A 27,037-nucleotide genomic window follows, 5' to 3' on the forward strand; every position below is an offset into this window, starting at 1 on the left:
GCCTTCATGTTGTAGATCACCTCAGAAAATTTTGCTCTTCAGAAATAAGTTATTGCTGATGATTACAATGTACTGACCTGTTTATAACACACGACATAATTTTTCTTCATACGTTGTATACTATGAAAAAACAATGATATTTCGTCTATAATTGTTACTCACATTTTAATATTTAAGCAGTATCAACTATGAAATAAATAAGTTTCCTAGTAGTTCCCAAATGATGTTCGGCACTGTCACAATGGATGAGCTACTTGACAAAATAAATTCAACAGCCCTCAGTTTTTAGCAGCACTAAGTCATGTGTCATATGCGATGGTGGAATAATGCATTCGTTTATTCTCTCAATAGACATGGTATCAATTCTGGGGGTGTTTGGCATGATTAGTATCGCCATTTCCATATTGCCTAAGAGTCATACAAAAAGTATCTGAAAATGGCAACAGCACTCACTCACTGGTTTCAGTTGCTTAAAATGCTGATAAATGTGACTTGCATGTCACTGTTTCTTCACAGTATACAACGTATAAAGAAAAATAATGACGTGTGTTATAAAGAGGTCAGCGCATTATAATCATCAGCAATAACTTATTTCTGAAGAGCAAAGGTGTCTGAGTTGTACAACATGAAGGCAAAGTTACAATTCCAGCAACATTCAGAATTATTTTGGAACCACATTAATTTCTCAGTTCAACGTTTCTGCCTACAAGAATTATGTTCAGTCCATTGGCTTGTATAAAAATACGAAACACTTTAATTTCCCTCAATTCCACGTTTCTATCCACATTATTTATGCACAATTTATCGGATTTTTTAAAAAATGACTAGACGCTATTTTTTACTTTCGTTATTGTTATGGTTCCTTCGTTCATACATTCAAGAAACACACAATAACATCCAAAATTGTTGGGATTACGGCCTAATAAGTAATTAAACTGGGATGAGCATACCACACAACTGCTGTCACTTCGTTTATACACGTCTATTTACATTTAGCTTTCACGTTGTCGGTGCACTCTCTATGGTACAACTGCACAGTTCCATGTAAGTACTCATGTAGTCTATTTATTTTATTTACGTCACGACGACGAAGCGTTACGTCGCTATGCCGTAGGGTTCTCCTCATGTAGCGCGCGAGGTGAATGCTACCCATGTATATAATTATTAAAGACTGCTATAGAACAAAAAGTATATATACATATTAAAAATATGTATTGAAATTATTTAATGTATATTGGTAACTTTTCATGTCAATTAATTCAGCTCTTTTCAGTTCCGTTTGCAGCAACAGAAGGTTCAAATTATTTCAACTGCACGAAAGACACGCAACTAGAGTGAAGCAATTGAAATATTTTCTCTTCCAGCACTGCTGCGGACGAGAATACTGTCTTTCAAATCAGTTTTTTACAGTTGACTGATTAAAAATAACACGGGTAGGCTTTAGGCTGAACTTTCGTAGATACATGGAATCTTGTTTGGAAAATTTGAGAAGCTTTGCACTGCTCTCCTTTCTATAAAGGAAAAAAAATGTTATCATTTCCAGAATCAATCTCATGTGGAAGAGATAACAGTAATATTTATTTTAGTCAAGTTTAAAGATTATTTTTCAAACAATAAATAAACAAATTATATCCAGAAACAGGAGAAGCAGTATACAACGAAGACCGATATCGACCTTAAGACGGGCGATCTTTTCAAATCAGTACGCCAATACGTGTGCCGTCTCAATGCAACCGATCTCAGTCGCCCGAACCTACAGATTTTGGACGACTACCGGTGAAACTCAATTCAGTTTGTTTTCTTCTGTAGAAACGGCCGACGCACGTGCAAAACATCGATAGTGAGAAATTTTTGAGTTTAACATGAGAAAGACGGAGTTTGTGGCATCATGAGGAAGAGAAAGGTAATTACAGGGATATGTTTCACAGTCTATGATCTGAAAACGGTACTTTATTGGATACTAAATGTTTAGAAAAGCTTAAAAAATTGATTATAATTAATTGAACATTACCTTATATTACATTATTCCTTTTCTGCGGCTGTCTAGCCATTTTAGCCTAATGGCTATACTTAATGTAACATGTCATCTGCAACACGGACAAAATCTGTATCGGAACTTTAAGGTCTAATTATGACCTCAAAAACATTATTGACACTTGAAGTTACTGTAGTGAAAGCTTTATGGCAGGGGTATACAACCTTTTAGTTTACCTGGGCCACATTGGAAGAAGGCGAGTATTTTTCGGGCCCACATAATACACAGGGTATACATAAAATCCGGAAACACTTTCAATTATTTATTGCACAAGAACTAAACATTGGAGAGATGTCATACATATTGCATTTGGAAGAGAAACTCTGAATTTTTTTTTTTTTTTTTTTTTTTTTTTTACGTTCGATATGCAAACCATGAGCGACCCGGCAGACGTCAATACAGTAATCGAATTCTTGCCATACCTGTCCCAGCACGGCATTTCGACTGTGGCAGTCGCTTCCCGTATTCCCTCTCCGAGCTCTGCTACATCACGTGGTAGGTGCGGTACATACACCAGTTCTTTAATGTGGCCCCACAGAAAAAAGTCACACGGAGCGAGATCTAGTTATCGTGGAGGCCATTACATGAAACAGCTGTTCCCTTCTGTAGCACGGCCAATCCATCGATGCGGCAGCTCCGTGTTCAGGTACCCACGAACTTCACGATGAAAATGGGATGGAGCCCTATCTTGCTGAAAGATGAACGGAGAGTCAGACTGCATTTGAGGCATCAGCCATTGCTGCAACATGTCCAAGTAGGAATATCAATTGACAGAGCTCTCGGCGAAGAAGAATGGCCCGTACACTTTTCGACGCGACAAGGCACGAGAAACATCTACCTTTGGGGAATCACGCTTAAATTCAGTGCATTCGTGGGGATGCTTTGTACCTCAGATTCGACAATTATGCCTGTTCACTTTCCCATTAGTGTGAAAAGTGGCTTCATCGCTAAAAATTAAGCGATCAACAATGCCATCCCCATCCTTATTCAATTGTTGCAACTGCGAACAAAACTCAAAACGCTTGTCTTTGTCGTCGTCATTGAGCTTCTGCACGAGCTGTAATTTGAGTGGTTTCATAGACAGCTTCTGTCACAGGACTTTCCACACTGTCACTGGAGCCATTTCGAGTACATGGGATGCACGACTCACCGATTTCTTTGGACTCCTTATGAATGCCTCTCGCACGCACTCTACATTCACTTCACTCACACTGGTACGTCCGCAACTCTTTGCCCGGCACAAGCAACCCGTCGTAACGAATTTGTTGTGCCAGTGGTAAATGGCCTTCCTTGTTGATGGCTTCTTAACGTATTTGGTTCCAAACATCTGTTGAACAGCTGTAGTACACACTTTTTTGTCGAACTCCAGCTCGCTCCGCACCTGAACTCGCCATGTTTGCGACTAGCACTGACTATCGGCAAATTACCGAACTACGCTTTGGCGGTATACATGAAAAAAAAGAAAAAAAACTTTCAGGGTTTCTCTTCAAAATGACATATGTATGATACCAGTACAATGTTTGGTTCTTGTGCAATAAATAATTGAAAGTGTTGAGAGAGAAAACCGATCGTGTGATACATGGTCACTTACTGACCACATTGATAGCTACTTATGGCCGCATGCGGGGCCCCGGGTTGGACAATCTGCTTTATGGCTTGTGATTAGTGGGAATTAGCTGTCTATCAATTAATATTACTGCTTATTGGAATTTTCGTGTCAGTAAGATGGTAATTCTGTTAGATGAAGTAGATTGGAAATGTGATGTATCTGTTCCCACATTTCTGTGCTTTAGGTGTTCAGAGTATCACATTGCAGGATTTATGTTTATCTTTCATATGTATGCTGAATGACAGTCACTGAAGGCTGATTGAAATGTGTCTGTTACGCTGAATTTATATGAAGTTGTGCAGAGTGTTTGTATCTTGGTTTCCAATAGCTGGGCACACACAAGCGGTTTTTAAAGGATATTTTCGACTTTCTGCATAATCCGTAGCCCCTGCCTATGCGTTACTGGAGGGTATCTGCAGTTCTCGAGACCACCACGCAGACTTGGCATACATGTTGGATTTCTGTGACAGGGCGCGTCCAGAAAGTCCGTGAGTTTTCCTGTGGTCTTTAGTTACTACAAGTATAGTGAACTGGTGGACCAATGACCACATCGAGAATCTTGTACAATTCTGTTATGATATTCCTTGTTTGTAACTGTGGACCAAAGAGTTGTAAATCTAAGCTAGAAAATTTGAAATAAAGTTTCAGAGAAGAAATTCTTTGTGTGGCCTTAATTTCCGTAGTTTTATAATTTTTGAAAGTATTTTAAATCCGTCTTTGCAGCTATGGCGTAAGAAACAACGATGCCAAACGAGGGAAACTTCAAAAATTTACAAGCAGGCAGCGTTTCCTGATGTGAGCGGAAATCATATATACAGGGGTCAATCAATAATTAAAGAGACAAATTGGGCTGAGGAAAAAAACTGTCAGTAGGGCAAGTCTGGTACTTTTATGGCTTTACGTTGGCATCACTGGGATGAGCCCTGTCAACTTATGTATCAACATTGTTTTGTTTATAACCTCAAAAATACATTTCAAGATGGCGAGACCGTTTGAAACATCCACATTAGTTGAACAACGTTCTGTTATTCGTTTTTTACTTGCTGAAGATGAGAATGTCTAAAACTTGTGGTGAAGGTTGTATGAATCGTGCAAATTTTTACAAGTGGGTAGAGCAGTTAAACAAAAAAAAAAAAAAAAAAAAAAAGGACCAATGTAAAATTCACATTCTCGAATAGCCAAATTCAGCAAAAGGATCATAAAATTTTTAGGATTATGGGTGGATGAGCATCTAAGATGGGAAAAACATTTAGAAATGCTTAACAAAAAATTAAGCAAGTACTGTTACATATTAAGAGTACTTAAATATTGTTGCAATACCGAAAGTGTCAAGTACTTATTATGCATACATGTATAGTCTACTGAAGTATGGACTTGTGTTCTGAGGAAACACCTCTTTTGAAGATCATGACTTTACAATCTACACTGCTGGCCACCGTAAATGCAACACCCTGAAGGAAGCATCCGAATCGAGTGAAATTTACACCATGAGTTTGCAGCGATGAGATATGCAACTGATTAGAATTTCAGCGCAGACGCACATCACGCGCGCCTGTGGTGCCACCTCATAGCGCCATTTAAGGCTTGGCGATCTCGACGAGTGTACGTTCGGCATGTGTGTTTACCTTGTGGTTGTTTCACAAGACGATCAGTTATGCCTCGTAGACAACAGCGAACATCTTTTGATCAAGTATCCGAGTTCGACAGAGGAAGGATAGTGGCTTACCGAGATTGTGGATTATCATACAGAGAAATCGCTAGTCGTGTTGGACGAAACCAAACAACTGTAATGCGGATATGTGACCGTTGGATGCAGGAGGGTACGACGGACCGACGTGGTCGATCGCATTCACCTCGGTGCACACTGCACGTGCTGATAGGCAAATTGTGCGCATGGCAGTGACGGATCGCTCAGTGACATCCCGAACCATAGCACAGCACATTGCGTCTGTAACGCATCATCCAGTGTCTGCGCGTACCATTCGACGCCGTTTACAGCAGAGTGGTCTGTCCGCAAGACGTCCATTGCTTCGTCTACCATTGACGCAGAACCACAGACGTCTCCGTCGCCAATGGTGTGATGACAGACGGATGTGGACGGCAGAATGGAATGACGTTGTCTTTACTGACGATGCACGCTTCTGTCTGCAGCACCACGATGGTCGGATTCGAGTGTGGAGACACTATGGAGAGAGGATGCTGGACAGCTGCATTATGCACCGCCACACTGGTCTTGCACCGGGTATTATGGTATGGGGCGGTATTGGATATTACTCTCGCACGCCTCTAGTACATATTGCCGGTACTTTAAATAGCCGGCACTACATATCCGAGGAGCTGAAGCCAGTTGTCCTTCCTTACCTTCAGGGCTCGGCCACAGCCATATTTCAACAGGATAATGCGCGACCACACGTGGCACGCATTGTCCAAAGGTTCTTCGTCAATAACCAGATTGAATCGCTTCCCTGGCCGGCTCGCTCTCCGGATCTTTCGCCGATAGAAAACATGTGGTCCATGGTTGCTCAACGAGTGACCCAGATTACATCCCCAGCTGCCACACCAGATGATCTTTGGCAACGTGTGGAAGCTGCTTGGGCTGCTGTACCCCAGGAACACATCCAACGTCTCTTTGACTCAATGCCGAGACGTGCGGCAGCGGTGATCTCCAACAATGGCGGCTACTCTGGCTACTGATTCTGGCAGGAACCACATGTCACAGACGTCTGTAAACGTAATCATTTGATACTTGGTCAACATGTTATCTACAAAATAAATTTTGTTGTGCTACCTCTTGTCTTTCTTGGTGTTGCATTTACGGTGGCCAGCAGTGTATATTTATATTTAAAAGCACATGCTTCATTTAAAACCACCAAGTTTCAGCTTTGAATCGTGAGCTCCGCCATTATCAAACAAGGAACAGGGATGACTATCATAGGGATGTGCACAAAAATCAATATAATCAGGACAGTGCTGTCTACAAATAAAAAATTCTGTACAATGCATTGCCAGATAGCATCAAAAAATACCAAACAGTAATACATTCAAAAAAAACTAAAAGATCTACTAATAAACAACAGCTTCTACAGCATTAACAAATACCTGGAATTTTGCTCAAATCTGTAGGTCTGCTTCATAACTCTCTAAACAAAAATTCGTAATTATCAACCATTCCTAGATAAAACCAAACTTCTTTTATCATTGTATGTATGTAATTATGCACCAAGCTTTTGTGCTGTATGTTACTATGACTACTTAACTAAAGTGCTGTGTCGTGCGGTAGCGTTCTCGCTTCCCACGCCCGGGTTCGATTCGCGGCGGGGTCAGGGATTTTCTCTGCCTCGTGATGACTGGGTGTTGTGTGATGTCCTTAGGTTAGTTAGGTTTAAGTAGTTCTAAGTTCTAGGGGACTGATGACCATAGATGTTAAGTCCCATAGTGCTCAGAGCCATTTGAACCATTTTTTTAAAGTACTGGTATTTAATAGTTTTAGAAAAATCGAGCAAGGGGTTTCGCAAGCTTTTATTCTGTCTGCATGTGCGTAAGCAGAATAATGTTTCTGTTATAAAGATGTGTTGATACCAATGATAAGATTTTATACATGATGTAACGAAGTAATATTTTATACTGTTCTGTACTTTCACAAGTCCAACATCATGAATGTGCTAATACGGGCGCTAAATAAATAAAAATAAATAAATAAATAAATAAATGATCGCGACTCAGTGACTGACGAACACCGTTCTGATACTAAAATGTAAACTTTCACGGCCGGAAATATCATGTCCATTATAATTATCCGGGCTGTTATGCCGTGGTCGGTTGATGAATTCTGAGGTGATTCCCAACGTTTCGTCTCCGACTGCGGGAGACATCTTCAAGGGGGTCCGTAGCTTGATGGTCCAACACACACCATCAAGCTACGGACCCCCTTGAAGATGTCTCCCGCAGTCGGAGACGAAACGTTGGGAATCACCTCAGAATTCATCAACCGACCACGGCATAACAGCCCGGATAATTGTAATGGACATGAACACCGTTCTGACTGACCAGTTGCAATTTCAACTCCCTCACTTGAAAGTCGAATTGATGACATTATTCCTGCAGACCGCCGTGTGACTGTGGAAATGATAGTTGATAACGTTCAAGTTAGTACTAGTGCAGTTTATATCATTATCTGTAACAAGCTGAGGTACCGCTAAACATCTGCAAGATGGGTCCCTAAGGAATTGACACGACGACACAAGGAAACAAGGTCGAGGATATGCACAAAGCTAAAGAAAAGGTGAGCACTTCGTGAACAAAATTTTAACTTGTGATGAAACTTGAGTTAACTATTATGAGCCAGAATCAAAAAGACAAAGCATGGAGTGGAAGCACACCAATTCAAGAAAAAATTCAAAACCCGAGCATCAGCAGGAAATGTCATGTTGACAGTGTTTTGGGGTGCTGACGGTCCAGTTTTTGTGATTATCTCGAAGAGCAGCGTACAATGAACAGCCAATGCTACTCGGATTTGCTTTTAAATAAGGTGAAGCCAGCCATGAGAGAGAGAGACGTCATGGATCTCAGAGGAGAGGTATGATTATCCAGCATGACAACGCACGTCCTCGTATTGCTCAACTAACTCGTGAAACCATCGACGAAATGGACTGGGAACCCGTGAAACCATCGACAAAATGGACTGGGAAGTACTGCCTCATCCCCCTTACAATCCTGATTTAGCACCTAGTGATTTCCATTTGTTAGGTGCACTGAAGCAGGCATTAAGTCGGAAGATGTTCCAGGACAATGAGGACATGAAAAGTTTGTGGGAAATTGGTTCAAACATCAAGATAAAGAGTTCTCTGCAACCGGAATAAAACAGCTTGTAGCCCGTTGGAACAAGTGCACAAATGTTCAAGGGGGTTATGTTGAAAAGTAGAAGAAGTATTGTTTTGTAAAAATAAACGCTTTTTTCTCCAGACCGGTTTGTCTCTTTTATTATTGAATGCCCTCGTAAAATATCGCAAATAAAATCAGCACCTTTTACAACGAACTGTTATTGGACGTAGAAAGGTAGCCAAATTGTAGACACGTGTCATTACAGACCACTAACGAAGCCCGTCTGGCGACAAAAATAAGCGTTTTCTTGTAGTTGCAAAGACAAATTTTAAATACCTTAAATAATTTGAGAAAAGAGTCAGAAAGGTGTAGGTCTCTTGAAAGGAGCGTAAAAGGGATAACAGACGGAAAGTCTTCGAGTAAAACAGACGTAATATCCGGCGTTCCCCAAGGAACTGTTGTAGGCTCTCTATTGTTCCTGATCTATATTAACGACAAAGGAGACAACCTGAGTAGCCATCTTAGATTGTTTGCAGATAATCCTGTCATTTACCGTCTTGTAAAGTAATCAGATGACCAATACGAATTGCAAAATGGTTTAGATAAGATATCTGTATGGTGCGAAAAGTGGCATTTGACTGTGAATAAAGTAAAGTGTGAAGTTATTCACATGAGTACCGTACTAAAAGAATTCCGCTAAATTTCGATTACGCGATAATTCACACAAATCCGAAGGCTGTAAATTCAACTGAATATTTAGTGATTGCAATTACAAATAACCTAAATTGGATCGATCACATACATAAAGTTGTGGGTAGAGCAAATCAAAGACTGCGATCCATTGGCAGAACACTTAGAAGGTGCAACAGGTCTACTAAGGAGACTGCTTACACCAAGCTTGTCCGCCTTGTTCTGGAGTATTGCTGTGCGATGTGGGATCTGGATCAGGTGGGACTGACGGATTACATCGAAAAAATACAAAGAAGGGCAGCTCGTTTTGTATTATAGCGAAATAGGGGGGATAGTGCTACAGACATGATACGTGAATTGGAGTGGCAGTCATTAGAACAAAAGCGTTTTTCGTTGCGACTGGATATTCTCATGAAATTTCAATCACCAGTTTTCTCCTCCGATTGCGAAAACATTCTGTTGGCACGCACCTACATAGGGAGAAATGAACATCACGATAAAATAAGAGAAATCAGGGCTCGCACAGAAAAATTTAAGTGCTCGTTTTTTTCGCGCGCCGTTCTAGAGTGGAACGGTTGAGAGACAGCTTGGTGTTTCATTGAACCCTCTGCCAGGCACTTTATTGTAATCAGCAGAGTAATCACGTAGATGTAGAAAGGGGGAGGATGGGGGTGTGATTTGTAACATTATAGTGAGTGCAAATAAAAATTTGCTTGTGCTATGTTCATTATTGTATAAGGGGCAGCCAAATTTAAACGAGACAGATGGAAAAAAATAAGTAAGTTGTTTATTATTTTAAAAGTAATCGCCTAATAAATTTATCCCACTGTGAGACAAGACCGCACAGGCGTTCATGGAAAAATGTTTGCGGGTTCTGCGGAACCATGAATTTATTCAGGCATGTACCTCTTCATCCGAAGCAAATCGACAGCCAAGACTGTCTTTCTTCAGGGATACAAAAATATGAAAATCGCATCGGGATTTTATGGGATATGTGTTACAATAGTGGTTCCGTAGGCAACAGCGAACATTTTTCCATGAAGCCATTGACTGTCTTCTCACATAGTGGGATAAATGTATTAACAGTTATGGCGATTACTTTTGAAATAGTAAACAGTTTACTTGCATCTGTCTCGTTTTCCTTTGTCTGCCCTTATTGGCCCATAACTGTTTTATGTGCATTATTTTACAGTTATTACTGGACATCGCAAAGGATCAAGAGCATATCGAACCTTCACGATTCTCTAGGGAATGTCCTCGATTTTGAATCGAATCCGCATATCCGTAATGTTGCCTTTAGCAATCCACTTTTTGACTCATTTTCTTTCGAGGAATATTTGATTACATAGCGTACAAATCGCCGACGACGGCACAGTTTTCTTCCTACTACTGTCCACAACAACTTCTTTACAATACAAAAGAGTTTCAGAATTCGAAAATGTGTTAAGGTTAAACAATAGCTTAAGAACGCTGTACTGTACATCGTACAATCGGCGAGACGTAATCGCAACTCTCGAAATCCGTCGTCTGTGGCATTTTGTTTGTCGAGTATACACCGCAGTCCTAGGTCCGCGGATAAATCACGAAAATCCGCCGCTTTACGTCACATACGAAGGGATCGGCATCCGAACAGATATGAGGCACTAAATCCTACGGGTGGATGCTGCATGTATACTGAATGGTTATTGTCTGTTATTCCAATAACATCCTTTATGGAGTAGATTCTATCCTAATCTTAGGCCAGGTTCACACACGCAACAGAAGTGTTGCCACAGCTAATGACATACTGTAATTGCATGTGTGAAATACCAGTTTTTAATGGCGCAACTTAACCGAAGCAACTTTTGTCACGCCTCAAAAAGTTCAGCTTGGTTATACTTCGTTGCACCACTTTCATACCACCACTACTTACCTGGTGGCAATATTTCTAAACATTAGCATTATGTCGCACTTATCGTAGAGTAATTGCAGCACCACTCCATTCGATTTCAGTGTGTTTTTATTTTATTTCTGCAAAAGGTGGTACTACATAAACAGCAGCCTGTGTTTGACTTTCTACAGCAGCAGTGTGTGTGTGTGTGTGTGTGTGTGTGTGTGTGTGTGTGTGTGCAATATTTGCAAACCAGTGACGCATACCACAATCTTAAAAAGAGTTTTGGATAAATAAGTACACACATCAAAAAAAAGATTTGCATCACCCCGGTTCCTACAACTCCTAAAGATAGACGTTGACTGTGGATATTGTATCACAGACACAGTCCCTTTCACTGTTCAGAGATGTCACTAAACCCACCCAAGATGTAAACAACCACGCATGAGCAGCGCATATTAGGCGGAGGGGGTCCGACAGCCGACCAGTCCTTTTCCGCTGCTCGACTCGCTGCGACTCACATCGTCACCGCGCAACGCCATGGCTGGGAAGGAGATTGCCGCCGCACTGGGAGCCCTCATCCACGCGATGGGGTTCACCGGCGGCCGCCAACGGCAGCCAAGGCGTAAGAGAACGCAGCGGAAGAGGACGATGCTCCAGTGCTACAACTGTCAGCAGCTGGGGCACACCGCGCGCGGGTGTAAGAACGCCGTCGTGTGCTTGAAGTGCGCGGCGGCTCACGACACCCGCAGCTGCACGAAGCCTCGTGGGGTAGCCTGCTGCTGCGCGAACTGCGGCGGACCGCACGCCGCCAACTCGCGTAGCTGCGGCTACCTCCGCGAGTCACGCCGACTACCCGCCGCACCACGCCCTGCGGCGATGTCAAGCGCCTCGTCGGCCGGCCCGCCCCCCCGCTCCGGCGAGGGGTGCGAGCCGCGCCGCCTTGAGGCCGCCACCAACGAAGCTATGGCCGGCTTCCAAGCCGCCTTCGCGGCCGAAAAGGCCGCTCTGAGGGAGGAGCTCGCAGCTGTGCATCGCGAGCTCCAGCAGCTGCGCGATGAGCTGCGGGCCATCAAGAAGAAGAAGCCGCCAGCCCCCGCCGGCGCCCCCACCGTGAGTCGACCGGTGGTGGTCGATGCAGCCACGCAAACATACGCTGCTCCACCCCCTGCAGCAATGCAGGAGGTGGCGCCTATGGACACCGACGACGTGACGCCACAGTCGTCACACGCCACCAAGGCAGCTGCAAGTAAGGCTGCAGTGGCAGCGACCGAGTCCTCCCATGTCGAGAAGTCTACCGCCAAGACGTCACAGCTACCGAAAATACCAGATCCGCACGAGCTGCAGCCATTCCTTAAGAACATAGCGGCGTCGCTTCAGGACGGGCCATACCCATTTGACCAACCGTACCCCCTCCTCATACCAGGTGCTAGTCCGCCTCCCCTCCCCCACCGCCCCCACCGCTTTAGCAAGTATCAGCGCAAGTGGCTAAATTTCATGTCCAAGGAGGAGTTAGCCCTTATTGACAACTACCCCATTTTTACGCCAGACGAATGGCAATTACTCGCAGGACTAGCAGAAACAGGAGTGACGGGCCAGGTAGCTTCCTACCTGTTAAACTCCCACTACAATCTTAGCAGCGAGAGATCATCATCACAACTCGGCGTGAGTCATCCGAGCTACCGGCCAGCCATTTAGGCCGTTCGTTTTCAACATCTCTTACTGTCCCTCTGACTATCCTTTAATCTTTCTTTTATCTATATATAAAAAAAATGCAATGCACGAAAAGTCAAGCAAGAAATCCAAACGTCATGACATCACATTCCAGTAAGATTCAAGCAAGAAGAAGAAGCGTCTCTGTTACGCTAGTACTTCGAAAACAGCAGAGGGTACATCCCTCAGTCTTGTGCCTCGGACCTCGGACAGCCGACCAGTTCCAGTCATTCCACCGGGAAGGAGGTACACAGCTCGTGTTGTCTGTAGTTCAGCCGTGCCTAGACGGTCAATACGGCGGTTCGATCACGCCCGCATTGTCAGTTTGTGCCAGGAAGGGCTCTCAACAAGGGAAGTGTCCAGGTGTCTCGGAGTGAACCAAAACCATGTTTTTCGGACATGGAGGAGATATAGAGAGGCAGGAACTGTCGGTGACATGGCTCGCTCAGGCTGTCCAAGGTCTACTACTGCAGTGGATGACCGCTACCTATGGATTATGGCTCGGAGGAACCCTGACAGCAACGCCACCGTATTGAATAATGCTTTTCGTGCAGCCGAAGAATGTCGTCTTACGGCTCAAACTGTGCGCAATAGGCTGCATGACGCGCAACTTCAATCCCGACGTCCATGGCGAGGGCCATCTTTGCAACCACGACAACATGCGGCGTGGTACGGATGGGGTCAACAACATGCCGAAAGGAACGCTCAGGATTGGCATCACGTTCTCTTCACCGACGAGTGTCGCTAATGCCTTCAGCCAGACAATCGCCGAAGACTTGTTTGGAGGCAACCCGGTCACGCTGAACGCCTTAGACACACTGTACAGTGAGTGCAGCAAGGTGGAGGTTCCCTGCTGTTTTGCGGTGGCATTATGTGGGGCAGACGTACGCCGCTGGTGGTCATGGAAGGCACCGTAACAGCTGTACGATATGTGAATGCCATCCTCTGACCGATAGTGCAACCGTATCGGCAGCATATTGGCGAGGCAGTCTTCATGGACAATTCGCGCCCCCATCATGCACATCTTGTGAATAACTTCCTTGAGAATAACGACATCGCTCGACTAGAGTGGCCATTGAGGAGTGGGACAAACTGGACCAATAGTCCTTGATGAACTTGTGGATAGTATGCCACGATGAATACAGGCATGCATCAATGCAAGAGGACGTGCTACTGGGTATTAGAAGTATCCGCCTGTACAGAAATCTGGACCACCACCTCTGAATGTCTTGCTATATGGTGGTACAACTTGCAATGTGTGGTTTTCGTGAACAATAAAAAGGCTGAAAACTATGTTTATGTTCATCTCCATTACAATTTTCCGTACAGGTTCTGGAACTCTCGGAACCGAGACGATGCAAAACTTTTTTTGATGTGTGTATATAAACTTAATATATAAAACCAAAATAGCGAGTCATATAAACTTCTTGATTTGAGAGACCAAACATTCTATCAATTGTGGATTATATGTAGGAAATAGCTCCACAGTGTGATATGGGAGCTGTTGAACCAAAAATTTGTTATTTTAAATGTCAATATCAACTAATATAACAAAATTCTAAAATTTTGGAAGAGTGGCGTGTTTACAGATGATATTTGCATGCCAGTCGTCGGTTAGTTTGCCACTGGAGACCATTTCCGTGTCCGAATGTAGTTCCTATTATAAAGGTATTTGTTGTCCATGATTTATCCCTGTGCAAAATCTGTTTTCGGATCCAACGCTTGGATTTCGTCTTTCTTGATACAGGTCTGAAAGGCCATAACCTGCACTATAACATTCATATCCGCTCATATGATTTAAATTGACGTCATATTGAAAGCTGTGCAACTACGTAAAATTTGTGGCGTCCTGTGTGAACGGTAGCTCACGACGCCCCTATAGAAAACCACATTAGATACGTTTATGAACCCGGTTAACATTTTTGATGCCGCCACAAATTGACAAAGGTGATCGGACGCTCTGTGACTGAGGTGTCACGAAGGTGTCTAACGACCGTTGCCAGTGCCACTGTGAACAGCCTCGATTCACACGAGTGAGTACACCCGCAACGCCAGAAATGTCTGGTTTTCCTAGGAGCAGTAATTTTGCACCGCGTGAACAGGACAGGGCGTCTTGCTTGGGCAGCAATACGTAGCACATTCCCATTTTCCCAGAAAATGAAATTGCAAGCACATCAACTATTCAATCCACGTGTGCTGTCTGGGAAGAATGTACATTGTGTGAAAGCAGTTTTCCTAAAGTTGTTATTAATATTTTTTAAATATTCGCAAGAAATTCAATGAAAAGTAAAAGTTTTACAAAACTGTAATACACGACAAAAACCTCAGCTACATAAACCACAAAACAATTTTCATAGATTACACTGAGTTAGCAAATAAAGTGTGGGATATTATAGGAAACACTGTCTTGTTCTGTATTATTTGTTGTATTAGTAGCTACTGCTCACCAGTACGGCCATTTAGTGAAAACCCGAGTCTTGCGTGACAATGTCACCTGTCTGAGTAACTTCTCTAAGAGATGTTGTAGACGTCTCAGTGACAGACTTGGGGAATGGTGATGACAAATGCTGCGAGGACGAATGACTCATTATAATTCACTGTTAGTGAACTAGAACTGCACTGACATTTAACATAACCATCCCTGTGATGACCTGGAAAAATCCTGTCTGGGCTGCATTGTGGGATCTGACTAAAATTTTTTTCACGTCATTGCCATGGCTTTGAAGAATGCGTCCATTTCATCCTTTTGTGACGGTGGTTTCGATAACTCTTTCAGACAGTTTTTGAAGAGGAACCTGTCTTCTTTATTCTCTTTGGCATAACAAATACCCCAGATACCTTGGTGTCGCCCTTGACTGCACCCTTTCTTATAGAAAACATCTTGAAAATACTACTGCCAAGATAAAAACTCGTAACAATGTTATTCAAGAATTTCGTGGAATGACATGGGGAGCGTCAACAGGTAACTTGCGCACATCATCCATTGCGCTGGTCTTCTCAGCAGCCGATTATTGTGCCCTGGTGTGGCTAAACAGCTGCCACACCAACTGGACTGCGTCGAGTTGAACCACACTATGCGGTTAACAACTGGGACAATCCGACCAAAAGCGATTTATTGGCTTCCTCTGCTGAGCAATATCTATCTGCCCGCAATCCGTAGAAGCGAGACCTTGCTTAGGGAATACCACAAGCTACAGTATAACATGGAATTACCCATACAGCAAGACATACCAAGTTTACGACGAAATAGAATCCGCTCAAGAAATCCACCATTAGGAAAGCAGAACAGCCAGATGCAAGTAGTACCGGGATGAGAGACCTGTAGGAGCAGAACTGTCAACGTACTGAAAATCTTGAAGAGCGTCAGTGGTTCCGACAGTTGTTTGTTGTTGTGGTCTTCAGTCCTGAGACTGGTTTGATGCAGCTCTCCATGCTACTCTATCCTGTGTAAGCTTCTTCATCTCCCAGTACCTACTGCAACTACATCCTTCTGTATCTGTTTAGTGTATTCATCTCTTGGTTTCCCTCTACGATTTTTACCCCCCACGCTGCCCTCCGAATACTAAATTTGTGATCCCTTGATGCCTCAGAACATGCCCTACCAACTGGTCCCTTCTGCTTGTCAAGTTGTGCCACAAACTCCTCTTCTCCCCAATTCTATTCAATACCTCCTCATTAGTTATGTGGTCTACCCATCTAATCTTCAGCATTCTTCTGTAGCACCACATTTCAAAAGCTTCTATTCTCTTCTTGTCCAAACTATTTATCGTCCATGTTTCACTTCCATACATGGCTACACTCCATACAAATACTTTCAGAAACGGACTTCCTGACACTTAAATCAATACTCGATGTTAACTAATTTCTCTTCTTCAGAAACGCTTTCCTTGCCATTGCCAGTCTACATTTTACATCCTCTCTACTTCGACGACCATCATCAGTTATTTTGCTCCCCAAATAGCAAAACTCCTTTACTACTTTAAGACTACTTTAAGTGTCTCATTTCCTCGTCTAATTCCCTCAGCATCACCCGACTTAATTCGACTACCTTCCATTATCCTCGTTTTGCTTTTGTTGATGTTCATCTTATTTCCTCCTTTCAAGACACTGTCCATTCCGTTCAATTGCTCTTCCAAGTCCTTTGCTGTGTCTGACAGAACTACAATGTCATCAGCGAACCTCAAAGTTTTTATTTCTTCTCCATGGATTTTAATACCTACTCCGAATTTTTCTTTTGTTTCCTTTACCGCTTGCTCAATATACAGATTGAATAACATCGGGGAGAGGCTACAACCCTGTCTCACTCCCTTCCCAAACACTGCTTCCTTTCATGCCCCTCGACTCTTATAACTGCCATCTGGTTTCTGTACAAATTGTAAATAGCCTTTCGCTCCCTCTATTTTACCCCTGTCACCTTTAGAATTTGGAAGAGAGTATTCCAGTCAACATTGTCAAAAGCTTTCTCTAAGTCTACAAATGCTAGAAACGTAGGTTTGCCTTTCCTTAATCTATTTTCTAAGATAAGTCGCAGGGTCAGTATTGCCTCATGTGTTCCAACATTTCTACGGAATCCAAACTGATCTTCCCTGAGGTCGGCTTCTACCAGTTTTTCCATTTGTCTGTAAAGAATTCGTGTTAGTGTTTTGCAGCTGTGACTTATTAAACTGATAGTTCGGTAATTTTCACATCTGTCAACACCTGCTTTCTTTGGGATTGGAATTATTATACTCTTCTTGAAGTCTGAGGGCATTTCGCCTGTCTCATACATCTTGCTCACCAGATGGTAGAGTTTTGTCAGGACTGGTTCTCCCAAGGCCGTCAGTAGTTCCAATGGAATGTTATCTATTCCCTGGGCCTTGTTTCGACTCAGGTCTTTCAGTGCTCTGTCAAACTCTTCACGCAGTATCGTATTTCCCATTTCATCTTCATCTACATCCTCTTCCATTTCCATAATATTGATCTCAAGTACATAACCCTTGTATAGACCCTCTATATACTCCTTCCACCATTCTGCTTTCCCTTCTTTGCTTAGAACTGGCTTTCCATCTGAGCTCTTGATATTCATATAAGTGGCTCTCTTTTCTCCAAAGGTCTCTTACAGTACAGTTGTGATAATGCTGGCACAGAAATCGACAGGAAACTGTGGGTCAAAAGAAGCAAAGCTCACGCTGGGCATGGGCGATGCGCAGACTCTGTTTACAAATGGAGTACTACTGAATCTCTGGTTACGGGGCTCCGAATCAGAGAATCAAGCGCATTAGAGATGAATGCCCCTTGCTTTCCTATCACGAGAGTTGGAGCGACCTCATGGAAGCTGATGACATGGCTCTTACATGGATTAGGAAATTAGATATTCACATTTAGTTAGTTTTATACGCACATCAAAAACAGTTTTGCATCACCCCGGTTCCCAGAACTCCTGAAGATAGACATTGACTGTGGATATTGTATCACAGACACAGTCCCTTTAACTGTTCAGAGACGTCACTAAACCCGCCCAAAGATGTAAACAACCACGCACGAGCGGCGCCTATTAGACGGAGGAGGTCCGACAGCCAGTCAATTCCAGTCATACCACCAGGAAGGAGGTACATGACTTGGGTTGTCTGTAGTTCAACCATGCCTAGACGGTCAATACCGCAGTTTGATAGCGTCCGCATTGTTACTTTGTGCCAGGAAGGGCTCTCAACAAGGGAAGTGTCCAGGTATCTCGGAGTGAACCAAAGCGATGTTGTTTGGACATGGAGGAGATACAGAGAGATAGGAACCGTCGATGACATGCCTCGCTCAGGCTGCCAAAAGCCTATTACTGCAGTGAATGACCACTACCTACGGACTATGGCTCGGAGGAACCCTGACAGCAACACCACCATGTTGAATAATGCTTTTCGTGCAACCACGAGACGTCGCGATACGACTCAAATAGTGTGCAATAGGCTGCATGATACGCAACTTCACTCCCAACGTCCATGGTATGTCCATCTTTGCATCCACAACATGCAGCGTGGTACAGATGGACCCAACAACATGCCGAATGGACTGCTCAGGATTGGCGTCACGTCCTCTTCACCAATGAGAGTCGTATGTGCCTTCAACCAGACAATAGTCGGAGAAGTGTTTGGAGGCAACCCGGTTAGGCTGAACGCTTTAGACGCACTGTCCAGCGAGTGCAGCAAGTTGGAGGTTCCCTGCTGTTTTGGGGTGGCATTATGTGAGGCAGACATATGCCGCTGGTGGTCATGGAAAGCGCCATAACGGCTGTACGATACGCGAACGCCATCCTCTGACCGATAGTGCAACCATATCGGCAGCATACTGGGAGGCATTCGTCTTCATGGACGACAATTCGCGCCCCCATAGTGCACATTTTGTGAATGACTTCCTTCAGGATAACGACTTCGCTCGACTATAGTGGCCAGCATGTTCTCCAGACGTGAACCCTATCGAATATGCCTGGGGTAGATTGAAAAGGTCTGTTACCCACCAACGTCTCTGAGGGATCTACGCCGAATCGCCGTTGAGGAATGGGATAAATCTGGACCAGCGTGCCTTGATGAACTTGTGGATAGTATGCCAGGACGAATACAGGCATGCATCAGTGCAAGAGGACGTGTTACTGGGTATTAGAGGTACTGGTGTGTACAGCAACCTGGATCACCACCTCTGAATGTCTCGCTGTATAGTGGTACAACATGCAATGTGTGGTCTTCATGAGCAACAAAAAGGGCGGAAATGATGTTTAAGTTGATTTCTATTCCAATTTTCTGTGCATGTTCCAGAACTCTCGGAACCGAGGTGATGTAAAACTTTTTTTGATGTGTGTATGTAGTTTTGTGTTTTCATATATTGTTATTTTCATATACTAATATTACATACCTATATTATTAAACTGCATGTGAGCCATAGGAATAAACAAATAGATAAAAATTCTCATTTAAATATTTGAGAAAGGAATCGCTTTCCTTCCTCGATTGGTCGGAGGACGATGGCACATTACTTAAAGGGTCACAGTCCGATCTTTGCCGAAGTTCATGGAATGTGGTTCCCGCTCAGTTGTTTCTGAATACTTATTGTCGGCGTTACTGCAGAGGCCATTATTGGGTTCCGCCGACACGTTATTCCATATTTCGAGTTTGCGGTATAACATCTGAAAAAGTGTTCCTTTCACCTTCCACACAGAAATCTCAGCCTGTCCCAGTAGCTGGCTCTCGTGTTACTTAGCATCGGACGCTGTGATACTTATTTCTTCTTTTCTCTCTGTAATGTGGTAATCTTCCATCGTCTGTTCACTAGAACGCAGCGTGCAACACATTAGAGTCGTCTAGAACCAGATGGTCTCTAAAGTCTGAAATTAAGCGCCGGGGCATTGCACTGTCGGAAAACGCCTTCAGTCTTTTGTCACTGTTGAGCGTTACTTACTACGCGGCGCAAAATTCTAGCTCCTAGGAAAGCCTGCATAAGGGATTCAATATGGACGCAGACAGACTGGCTGTCGACAGCTCCACAATAAAGCAGTGATTACATAGAATCGGCTGAAAGAACATAATGCATTTAAAAGTTGTTTTATTGACTGAAAAGCCATACATAAAGGTGAAAGCGATCTCGCCAGGGAAAAAAAAAACATTTGTTGGTACGGGCTGTTTAAGGTTTAGAACGTCTGCATTCGAGCAAAAACATTTACAGTCGTCACCCTACTGGCAGCCGTCGACGCGCAGAACATCTGTTGCGAGAAAATGGCTCTGTCAAAGATCAACAAAGCTCAATACCGTCTTACTACTAGTCTTGTTATAAAGTCATCACATCCTTTGATGGTATCGATCGAGGTAATTTCGAAAGTTACTAACGTTGAAAAATTTAAATTTCGATCAGTTTCCGTATATATATATATATATATATATATATATATATATATATATATATATATATATATATATATACAATTATCAAAATACTCTTAGGATAAAATTAGTGCGGTACCTGGGCTATTTAATAAACTGCGTTTTAACCTAGAAATTTACGGCAGCTAAATGTCCAAAATAAATATAGCCAGGCGACAGGAAAATACAACAATACGCCATTTTGTGATGTGACGAGAAAAACTTGTAGTGTTGGTAGACAAATATCGTACCGTCTTTCATTTACTTGTGTGATGTGACGAGAAAAACTTGTAGTGTTGATAGACAAATATTCTACCGTCTTTCGTTTAACTGTGTGAAGGGACAGCTCTTGAAAATTGCTGGAGAATCGGGGTTTATCACGAAACATAAAACATATAAAATATTTATGCGAATATAGCGATTTAGTTACTAAAAATTATACAAGGATACTTCCCAAAATTGATGGAAAGATTAATTTTACTTTGTTTATCGAGTTCACAGCAAAACATGATGCTCATATTATCTTTCGTTTAACTGTATATTAAGGAGGCGCACGTCAAAGCGCCGTTAAAATACTAAATTGCTTTTGTGCGAGGTGGTATGAATGAAGGGAGCTGCAATAAAAAGCCAGGAGAAATTAATTGGTTTACTAAACAGCTACCTATAAATTAGAAAAGCTAGTGAAACTATGCTACAAATAACAGCAGGGCAATAGGACGCAAAGTGTGTTCTGTTAAGCGGTTTACTAGCCTGCCTGATATGCCTTCCGTAAATACCGTACACACAGAAAACAAACACTGCACAACTCATGCATTCTGAAGTTACTTACCAATCTGAGCCTTCGAGACAGCAAGTGACAGGACTACGACAACTATTGAGAGTTTCAGTGACGAAGCCACTTGAGGCGTCATTCTGCGGGCTGTAATCGCATCACAACAATCTTCAGTTTCAAAATTTTCTTGAGGCCATCGTCGTTCATCTGGCGTTTCCAATCTGTCGGGGTAAACTTAGTGGTAAAGGGCAGTTAAATAAAAACCTTCGCGCATGAGTTAAGAAATATGAACTAGAAGTATCGGTAGCGTTGAGTAAGAAACAGAAAATTTGAAGTGCCATAGTTTCGTTTCAGACATTATATCTTCACGACAACAACGATATTTCGTAAATGAGGCTGTCGGTTTCTCTGTTTTGACATTGGGGCATGGCAGTTAAAGAATAACACTTCTTTAAGTGAGAGCCAGATTGATATCAAGAATATGTATCCACAAAGAGATGAGCCACTAACACAGAAACTAGAACTGCGCGCGCCCACAAACAGGTGTCTAGATTCTTGGCTTGATTCCATTGCGTAAGTGGGACAGCATTTTGGGATACAGGCGGACTGAAGAGAATCTAATCCAAAACATGTGGAATATTGCAGGGAACTTGGTACAGTTCTAACTTTACAAATTACTGTTTCTGCGCATAACACTAACAGAATATTTTTGTCTCCCTGTTTCTACGAAATGTATAAGATTACAGAAAAATGGTTTATAATGTGTCACATTAATGCATCACGAAAGTGCTCCATATAACGAAACTCCAGAATTGTGAGTGCGATTTTTTAAATGGTTGTGCAGCATTTTAATATGAATAAAAAGTGAAAAGACATCTTTACTGCTAAGAAAATGATAAAAATACTGTAAGGAATGCAAAATATGAAGTAATGTTTTGTTGGTGGAAAGAAGAATGTATATCATTTTCAGGCTTCCATTGTACCGTACTGAAAAGTCTAAAGTATTTTCTAATTTCAGTGGTGAAAGTAGACGATTTGGCATAGCTTTTCCAAGTATGTATGTAATAAACTGCTAAATGGATTTGCCATTTAGGGACTAATAACATGTCACATTTAGAACAAATTCTAAAGTAGTGAGACACTTTTACTACATAGACCAATGCAGAATACAAAACAGTGAAGAATGAAATGCTATCATTTTACTGTGAGGAAACTTTTGTTTGATGATTTAAAAAAGTTATGAGAAAGTTTTTAAAGGATAATGATTAGAGTTGAGAACTGGGTGGCATAAAAAGCTGAAACTTATATTCAGATAACTATATCTTGTTGAAAATCTATTTGAAATATATATTACCACGATTTAATGTCTCACAAATGCTCAGCATTAGTTTTTTTAAACCAGTTGAGTTGTCTTGAACTTTCATGACTGGCAAAAACAGCTAGAATTGTAGGGGGCTTTTGAATGAATACCAATGAAAATGTCTATAGTTTTTTAAAAGTGAGTTGTGTCTGATCAAGTAGCTGTTTTCTGTAGAATCTGCAAAATTTCCTAAAACTAGTTACGTATGCAGCTTGTTTGTTTTAAAAACGAAAAATATTTTGCACAAATGACAATGATGTCTGTCTGCGTACCATCTCATGACTTACAGAAAGCTGAATTACTAATGCTTCAAACATTATCCAGAATGTTTTCTATTTTTTGGTAACATTTCATTTTTGTGGGTCTAGTGTTATATTAATGAATATGTTCCACAACACTTCACATTCACCTAACACATTTTGTATAAAATAACGGTACCATAAACACTTCATTTGTCAACATTTGCTACATCAGTTTGATACTGTATTTCAGCAGCAGTGTTACACAGACCACGTTTCAAAAGCACGGCACACTGAACTCGACAGACATGTTGCTCACACGAGTTGCAGAACACTACTGGATGCTTCCTACTCAGTAAATAACTTGTGCTGTCCGCATTCTCTCCCCCTCCACTGCTCTCCCTGTCTTCCCCCACCAAGCTGCCTTTGGCAAGCTGTCCACTGAGGCTGCACTGTTTATTGGCACCGTAAGTTAGAGACCACTGCTTGCTACTGATACAGCCCATCTGGAGACCACATGTGGCACCTGTCTTCTCTTCTTCTAAATGCATAAAGGCAATTTAATTTTAGACGTATTTCAAGAAAAATTTGGTATCAGATGTGAGATCTATTACTTAAAAATTGCACTAATAAAGAGAAGCAACACCAATAATAAAAATAAAAGCATTGTTGACTTAGAAATGTGCTTCTGGGGGAAAATAGTGGAAAGAAATTGGAAAAAAATGTAAGAGAGGTTAGCAAGAAAACTAAATTTTCAATCATTTCATTATAATAAACAGCAGAACTGAGTGACAGACCAGATGCAATATTTTTCAACACCTGTCCTGCAAAAATTAGTTGGAAAGTATGAAGTAATTATGACCAAATAATAAGAAAAAATTCTGGAAAATGCATGTTCTTTATGAGGATAGGCTTATTACATGAGTACAATAGATGCCTATTAGGAGAAATATTTAGTTGCATGCAAATGAAAATACACTGCACATGCTGAACCAGTAATATATTCTTTTCATTGATACATCAATTAAACTACGTCTTTATGGGTTACATTCATTCATAGTATTCATGACAAATATTATAACATATCAAACAATGGAAAATCCAGGATGGGATATAACAATATTGTGAAAAGGAAAGTTGCTGTTCACCACATAGCGAAGATGCTGAGTTGCAGATAGGCACAACAAAAACACTGTCACAAATAACAGCTTTCAGCCAGTAAGGCCTTCATCAGAATTAGTCGGCAAACACACACGTACACACACACACACAAGTGCATCTCACACACACATGACTGTGGCCTCAGTTGCCTGAGACTGCAGTCGTGTGTGTGAGTTGCATTTGCTTGTGTGTGCATTTGTGTGTTTTCCGTCTAATTCTGACGAAGGCTTTACTGGCTGGAAGCTATTATTTGTGACAGTCTTTTTGTTGTGACTATCTGTGACTCAGCATCTCCACTATATGGTGAGTAGCAACTTTCCTTTCCAAATTATAACATATCATTTGGATAAAGAAATTGCGTATATTTATACAGCCATTTGCTGGCAACATACATACTTGGTCACTACCATACTACTTTCTGTTCAGTAATTTCTGTATGGTATAGAAAGTGTTGACAAGAGGAAACAACATTAATCAGCATTCGAAAATGCTATGGTTTTGCTGTCTCTCAGGTACGCTTTTTCTGTGGATATGTTGTCAAAGGATGCCAACAATGATACCCTTGTGATTGCTCACTGCTATTACAAAATGCCTATGCTAAAGTTAGATTCACTACAGGGTGGTGGATATTATTTTTCCTCTTCATAATATCACTATACTATCAAGCTTGAATGAGTTGACAATAAATCTAATCAGTGAGTAAATGTACTGTAAAGCAATAACTAATGTTCATGAATGCATAAACAGTCAAGAAGTAAATGTGTGAACCACAGACATTATTCTAGTTTCTTTCTTTGGTGTAAGGTAGCGTACAGCTTTTTGCAAAAGTCAGGAATTATGTCACAATAACATCCCATACAATAATAATGAATGAAAATATGTTAACTTATTAAGATCTCAGTTTCCACAGTCGAAAATTCCTCTCATGTGGAGAAAAATAACATGAACCTCAATGTTTCACAGATTTACTTTATGTTTTTTCCCTGTTTAATTTTTTATCAGTACATACTTCCAAGAAGTTTGAATGTTCTACTCTGTTTATTATTTCTTTTTTTGAGCATTGCATAAATTGTGGTGTTATATTTTTACAAGTACAAAACAGCATAAGCAGTGTCTGTTGAGAGATATGTAATTTGTTAGTGTGTAAACTGAAATTCAACAGATTCGTATTAATTACTTTTTGGACAAATGAACTTGTTTTAAACTGTAAAAAATATAATCTATCCTCCTTTGAACAAGCAGAAATATAACACCTTCAGTTTACTGGAAGATAGACACAAACTATCCTGTAAAAACCTACTTGAGTTTGAAGAACTGGTTTTAAGCAATGAGTCTGGGAACTCAGTACAACCCACTACACATCGCTCCCATATGGATTGCAAATTACACAATACACAGAGCCATTTTCTGTGTATACTTAGTGGTACTGAAGAGATCAGGAAGCAAATATCTATGCTGTTTCAAGAAAGAATACTAATGAAACACAAGGTAAAGAAATCCACAAAGAAAGAGACAAGAATAAGGCAAGAAATAATAGTGGCATATCACCACAAACTTGCAAAAACATCAATTAATGGTAATATTTATCCCATTGTACCATAGAAAATCATAATCTTCTTTACCATAAACTGAATATTCTATTCTATAACACCTTAGAGACTTCACAGAAAGAGTTCGATTTTATAATCATTTCTTGTAACACGGTTTTTGTCTTACTACTTATTGTGTAACCATTTTTGCTCCAATATTTTCACAGAATTAAATGGAACATTAATACCAGCATTTTAACAAATTTATTGTCACTTCTTACACAAAACATCAGTGATACACAAAAGTAAAATGTAATCTCTCTCATCCCTTACATCCCTTTTTTGGAACTAACTCTGATGAAATCATATCAAGCAAGGGGAATCAAAAATAAATAAATAATTACCTGGAACTCATGATATACCTGATTTTCTTAGAGAACTTATAAAATAGCTGTCCCACTCTCTAACATGTACAATTAATTTATACTGATAGGAATATTTTCTAGCTGTATGAAATTGGCAACAGTTATTCCACTTCTCAAGAAAGATGAGAAAAATAATGGAGAAAATTAGAAGCCTATGTTCTTGATTCCTGTGTTTAGCTACCTTTTGAAAAAATCAATTAGGTTAAGTGATCTGGAAAGAACCATATTGTTTCAGATGCTGAGTACAGCCTCCAGAAGGATAAGCATGCAACTACTGCTGTATACAAGAACATGTGTACACTACATACTCTTGAAAACAATAAAATCCAAGTGGGATCTTTCTACAGTGAAAAAGAATTGATCTCACAGGCCACAAAATTTTATTAAAGAAACCGCAGACCTGTGACACCAGAGGCATCCCTTTGAATTGGCTCAACCCTCATTATGATCCTATTTTACATCCACACACACACACTGCAAACCATTGTCAAGTGCATGGCAGAGTGTACTTAGAATGGCGCCACACGTTCTATTTGCATTTGAAGCACAGGAATAATGAGTGCTTAAATCACTACTTGCCTGCTGTCATTAATCAATTTTTGTCTTCACAGTCCCTACAGGAGGTTATGGAGACACTGAGAAAGTTTAATACTCAAACTAATCCTGTTCCTTCTCGGCATAACCAACTTGCTGTTGAAGATCAGTCTCACTACCAGTTCACTCTTTGCAGACGATGTAATTATCTTCCTTATAGCAAGAACAATCATACGACTTGTAATATGATTCACTACATCAGCTAGTATACTAAAGGTTGCTGAGACATGGGGTATCATATAAGTTACTGAAGGATGTTGATATTCCGCAGACGTATCTTGGAACTTTGTATAAGTAGGACTTTCATACTACACTCAGGTCCCGCACTGTATTTCAACCACA

At 41.4% G+C, this 27,037-nt stretch overlaps 1 protein-coding gene across 5 annotated transcripts in view; it reads right to left on the reverse strand.

Annotated features, from left to right (window-relative positions):
* LOC126210049 (uncharacterized) overlaps positions 1-23,345 on the reverse strand; it is a 128,176-nt gene extending 104,831 nt beyond the window's left edge. The window contains exons 1-2 of one of the 5 annotated variants that reach the window (XM_049939159.1): positions 23,035-23,345; positions 21,445-21,608 (exon numbers count right to left, since the gene is read on the reverse strand). In XM_049939159.1, coding sequence (XP_049795116.1) covers positions 21,445-21,526 — 82 coding nt within the window. In that variant the 5' untranslated portion in view covers positions 21,527-21,608; positions 23,035-23,345. Of the gene's footprint in view, positions 1-21,444; positions 21,609-23,019 lie in introns of all 5 variants that reach the window. The other 4 variants (XM_049939158.1, XM_049939162.1, XM_049939160.1 and 1 more) reach the window with 4 other exon arrangements.
* Positions 23,346-27,037: the final 3,692 nt, after the last annotated feature.

Source organism: Schistocerca nitens, chromosome 10, assembly GCF_023898315.1.
Source record: "Schistocerca nitens isolate TAMUIC-IGC-003100 chromosome 10, iqSchNite1.1, whole genome shotgun sequence".
Taxonomy (NCBI): Eukaryota; Metazoa; Arthropoda; class Insecta; order Orthoptera; family Acrididae; genus Schistocerca; species Schistocerca nitens.